This window comes from Acinonyx jubatus, chromosome X, assembly GCF_027475565.1.
Source record: "Acinonyx jubatus isolate Ajub_Pintada_27869175 chromosome X, VMU_Ajub_asm_v1.0, whole genome shotgun sequence".
In the NCBI taxonomy this organism is placed as follows: domain Eukaryota; kingdom Metazoa; phylum Chordata; class Mammalia; order Carnivora; family Felidae; genus Acinonyx; species Acinonyx jubatus.
The window spans coordinates 38,637,055-38,642,455 of NC_069389.1; the positions used below are offsets into that span (position 1 = coordinate 38,637,055).

General features: G+C 46.9%; 1 protein-coding gene across 1 annotated transcript; it reads left to right on the top strand.

The window, feature by feature from the left end:
• The first annotated feature begins 3,713 nt into the window (after positions 1-3,713).
• On the top strand, positions 3,714-4,583 carry DUSP21 (dual specificity phosphatase 21). The gene has a single exon (XM_027054075.2). It carries the CDS (start codon positions 3,829-3,831, stop codon positions 4,393-4,395), a length of 567 nt encoding a protein of 188 aa, XP_026909876.1. The 5' UTR covers positions 3,714-3,828; the 3' UTR covers positions 4,396-4,583.
• Positions 4,584-5,401: the final 818 nt, after the last annotated feature.

The window sequence follows — 5,401 nt, forward strand, 5'->3', positions numbered from 1 at the left end:
GATGTACTGAGAATGGCACATTCTGGAAGTGTTCTTGGCAAAGCATTTCACCTGAGTCGAATCTCGAAGGAACGATGGAACACGTCCCAACTGAGAGCGGTTCTGCAAAACTGGCCTGGACTCTTCAACAATGTCAATGTCCGGAAAGGCCAAACCGAAGGCTCAGGAGCTGTTTCAAAGGAAAAGATGCCGAATTCAGCATGTGATCCTTGATTCCATCCTGGATGAAGGGGGCAAATAATGTACACGTGTGAAATGTTCCAAGTAACATCATCGGAAGGATTGGTGAATTTCGCGTATATATTATATATGAGATAATAATGTTTGGTCAATGTTAAGTTTCCCGAGTATGGTCATTGTATCCGTGGTTAGGTAGAGAATGTACTTGCTCTTAGGAGATACTGCTGTGCTGAATGTTAAAAGGCTAAATAAAGTGTTGCTATATCTGCAGGTAACAACCCGTGGGTTCAGCAAAAAGAAAAAGGAAACGACTAAATATGTGTATTTGTGTATCTAAATAGAAAAAAGGAATGCAGTGGTGAAGTATTAACAACAGGGCAATTATAGGTGAAGGGTAAACGGCCCCTCATTGTTCTTGCAGCTTTTCTGTAGGTTTGAAATTTTTCAAGACAAAAACTTGGGCCGAATAAACGATAAGTAATTAAAAAACAAACAAACAAACCAATGAACAAAAAGCTTTGTTCCAGATCGTGTTTTCTGTGAAGCCTTTCATGACCTCCCCCTACAGCCCCCCATCCCCAAACACACACACAGAAAACAATGAATCACCCTCTCTTCTGGACTCTTTTATGACTATCTGTCTCTCTGATCCAAACTATAACCTCTTTGACATCTGGGCCTGTGTGTGCGGTGTTGAATCTACACAAGGTTAGAACTTTACCTGACACAGATTGGATGCTCAGCTGATACTTTTTTTTTTTTTTTTTTTTTTGAGTTAATCAAGCTGGGTCTTGAGTCCTGGATAGGATTCAGTAAACAGACAGGAGCAAGAAAGGTTTCTCAAGAGAGAGGAATGGCATGAGGAAGGTAAGGAAGTAGGAATGTATATTTTCTGTTTACCAAGAGCACTGGATTTGTTTGGTCAGAACTAAAGGATTATATGGGTGAAAATGTCTACCACACAATACATTCTTAAGAAAAATTTGGTGAACAGGGGCGCCAGGATGGCTCAGTCGGTTAGGCATCGGACTCTTGATCTCGGCTCAGGTCATGATCTCACGGTTCGTGAGTTCGAGCCCCGAATCGGGCTCTCTGCTGTCAGGGTGGAGTCCGCTTCAGATCCTCTGTCCCCCCTTCTCTGCCTGCCCCTCCCCCGCTCGTGTGTGTGTGTGTGTGTGTGTGTGTGTGTGTGTGTGAGCTCTCTCTCAAAAATAAACATCTAAAAAAAAAAAAAAAGATTCTCGGGGCCCCCGGGTGGCACAATCAGTTAAAGGTTGAACTCTTGATCTCAGCTCAGGTCATGATCTCTCAGTTCGTGAGTTTGAGTGCCACCTCAGGCTCTGCACTAATGGCGAGGAGCCTGCTCAGGATTCTTTCTCTCTGCCCCTCCCATACACGTGCTCTCTCCCTCCCTCTCTCTCTCAAAATAAATGAATCAACTTAAAATATTTTTTTAAATAAATAAAAATACATTCTCTCTCTCTCTCTCTCCCTCTGCACCTCTCCCCTGCTCATGCAATCTATAAATTAATTAATTAATTAATTTTTAAAAAAGAAAAAAAAAAGGTGAATGCATGAGATTTGAAAGGCAGGCTTAGATCAGGTTGGAATGGGCCTTGACTACTGAATTGAGAAATCTGAGTGTTAACTAGTTCTTGATGTCCAGGGTCTTTTCCCAGTGGTAGGAAGAGGGTGTGCCCTTAGGAAGCCCCTTATATATCTTCTTCCCTAAATAATAAGGAAAAGTGAGGGCCCCTGGCTGGCTCAGTGGGCGGAGTGTGCAACTCTTGATCTCAGGGTTGTGAGTTCGAGCCCCACGTTGGGTATAGAGATTACTTAAAAATAAAATCTTAAAAAATAATACTAAGGAAAAGTAGAGGTAAGTGGGAGTTTGAAAGTCACCTGTTTCCAAACTCAGGAGGAGAAAAACATCAACTCCTCACCCACCTAGGAAAAGCCCCGTAGTGGAGTTTTAAGGCATCCAACATCCCTTAGACAAAAGGGCATCACAGAATATTAGTTGAAAGAATAAATAAATGATCTATTTAATATGAGTCATGCTTGTCTTTGAGAATAGTATATGAAATTATTTTGGTTAATTGTACTACATTTTTATTAAAATTTTTTTTAACATTTATTCATTTTTGAGAGACAGAGAGAGAGAGAGAGAGAGAGCACGCAAGTGGGGGTGGGGCAGAGAGAGGGAAACAGAATCCAAAGCAGGTTCCAGGCTCTGAGCTGTCAGCACAGAGCCTGACCTGGGGCTAGAACGCACAAACCACGAGATTATGACCCAAGGCAAAGTCTGATGCTTAACCAACTGAGCCACCCAGGGGCCCCAATTTTACTACATTTTTAAAGTGTAGGAAGCATACACTTATGAAATAACTAGGCTCCAATACTCTTCAGGGGGTTCCACGTCACTCCATAGATGTACAATCTATGAGTCCATATCTTTTTTTTTAAGTTTATTTTTATTTATTTTTGAGAGAAAGATAGAGAGCAAGCGGGGGAGCAGTAAAGAGAGAGGGAGACAGAAGCCCAAGCACATTCCACACTGTCAGCGCAGAGCCCGATGCAGGGCTTGAACTCACAAACTGTGAGAGCATGACCTGAGCCGAGATCAAGAGTCTGACGCCTAACCAACTGAGCCACCCAGGAGCCCCTATGATTCCATATCTTAAATGTGAGGCGAAACTGTCTCCAATAATTTTAGCCCAAGTGAGCTATCTCCAATAGACAGTTTTCATGTGTCCTTAATATTTGTGTTCTGTTTTCTTCCAAATAGATTTGTGGAGACTGCCAATTTAAGCAATGCACAATAATCGGATTATGCCAATCAGGAGAAAGAAAAACGTGTTGTCCTTTGAGGTTATCATTCCCTCGACCCTTCACAAACAGGCTGGCATCTATTTCGTCCTTGCTTATAGCCACGGAACACCACAAAAATCTTAGCCGTGAGGAAATGCAAATCTCGGGTAGCATTTCAAGAATCTGTTTTTGTTACATGCTAACTCATTGGGATGTAAAGTAAAAAAAAAAAAAAAATTAAATTAAAAAACTGAAAAAATTAAGGAACCGAATTCTATGGCTAGGGTCTGCAAACAAGGATCAGGGCAGCTCACCCACCCAACCCCGTATCTCACTACACTTTTACAGAGATTAGCGTATCACGTGAGCCAAAGGCTGTTCCCCAGCTTAAAATATGATATTGCTACTTTGTCGAAAAAGTCTAAGCCCGGTCCCTCAATGCTAATAAAATAGAAGCATTCATTGATATTGTGTTCGGTGCGAACCAACAGTTGAAGCATATACTGGATATCTTGTAATAGGACATTTTTAAAAGTCCAACAGATAAGAATTGGGGCTTTGGAAAATGAAGGGCTACGGACAGAGATAAAAAGAGATCTGGGGTTTCTCTGAAGACCTGGCTGGGTGGCCAAGTTGCCATCGCCATGGAAACCGGGAGGGGCGGGGCGGGCAGTAGGATTGTGACGTCCCCGGGGCGGGGAAGGGGTGGTGACCGGTGACTTGGTTTTCTGTACCCCCAGACCATCGCCTGAGACATTCACAGGTTGCTGCTAAGTGAACTCGCCCGAGTTCGGCGCTCCGAACTTTCTCGGAGAGAGATCACCGCCCACCACCGCGATGACCTCTCCGTGTCCCCTCCCGGCTCCGGCTGCACGCCAGCCCACCGTCCATGGCCTCTCCCAAATAACCAGCAGCCTGTACATCAGCAACGGCGTGTCGGCCAACAACCAGGGCATGCTGTCCAGCAACCACATCACCACGGTCATCAACGTCTCGGCAGAAGTGGTCAACACCTTCTACAAGGACATCCAGTACGTCCAGGTGCCGGTGGCTGACGTCCCGAGCTCGCGCCTCTGCGACTTCTTTGACCCGATCGCTGACCACATCCACAGCGTCGAGATGCAGCAGGGCCGCACGCTGCTGCACTGCGCCGCGGGGGTGAGCCGCTCGGCCGCCCTCTGCCTGGCCTACCTCATGAAGTACCACGCCATGTCGCTGCTGGACGCCCACGCGTGGACCAAGTCGTGCCGCCCCATCATCCGGCCCAACAACGGCTTCTGGGAACAGCTCATCCACTACGAGTTCAAGCTGTTCAGCAAGAACACCGTCCACATGGTCAACTCCCCCGTGGGTGTGATCCCTGACATCTACGAGAAGGAGGTCCATGTGATGATGCAGATGTGAGCCGTCCTGGCCAGCCCCGGACACCTGCTGAGGAGGCAACGCCAACATTCAACCTGAACGTCGAACTTTGAGTTGGGACAGAGAACAAGCGGATACCGTTTAGAAGGGCAAGGAAAAGGGGATGGTGTTGGACTTTTTAGCTTAGGGAGCTTTTATCTTTAAAGAATAAAATTCATTGCATGCAACAAGATGACGATGTTTCTTATCCTGTGAGCCGCGGCGTCATGGTTGACCCCGGCCTGGCCGGAGTTGGGGGGTGGGGGGTGGGAAGGTGGTACTCAGCTCGGATGGACCCGTATCCTGCGCCCTGCCCTAGGCTGAATAGCCCAGGAGTGAGTCCCCCAGGATCCCACCTGGTTCCTTCCAACCCAAACTCAGAGCTTTAGACATCATGGCACCGCCTGGACTTCTCACAGTAAGTGCCAACTTCTTGTTAGAACCCTTTACTGGGGTGCACCCTGGGAGCCCTGGGGGAGCCTGAAGCCACCCCTGCCCCCACCTTTGACCACAGTGGCCCAACTCTGCTTTTCTACATTAGATTTGCGTAAAAAACAGGGTTTTAAAAAAATGTTGACTTTTGAGAGACTGAGTGTTGGAGGGGGGGTGGAGGAGAGGGCGGGGGGATGGGGGGATGCAGAAAGAGAGGGAGACACAGAACCTGAAGCAGGCTCCAGGCTCTGAGCTATCAGCACAGAGCCTAACATGGGGCTCGAACCCATGAACTGCAAGATCATGCCCTGAGCCGAAGTCCGGCGCTTTAGCCGATGGAGCCATGCAGGTGCCCCTAAAATAGTTTTCAAAAAAGCCATTCCACTATATAAATTTGAAACAATTTTGATTGTGAGCTCTGTACTATATGCCAGGGTTTCAGGGTGCCCTTGACAACCCCCACCGGCCTTTGTGAAAAGGGACATCAAATCCCCTTCTCCGGAGCATGTTCTGAGAGAGAGAGAGAGAGAGAGAGAGAGAGAGCCTGATATCAGGCTTCAAGGGTCCCTCTCACGGG

Excerpts from the sequence above, each read along its gene's own strand:
- DUSP21 (XM_027054075.2), top strand. The coding sequence starts at position 3,829 with ATGACCTCTCCGTGTCCCCTCCCGGCTCCGGCTGCACGCCAGCCCACC.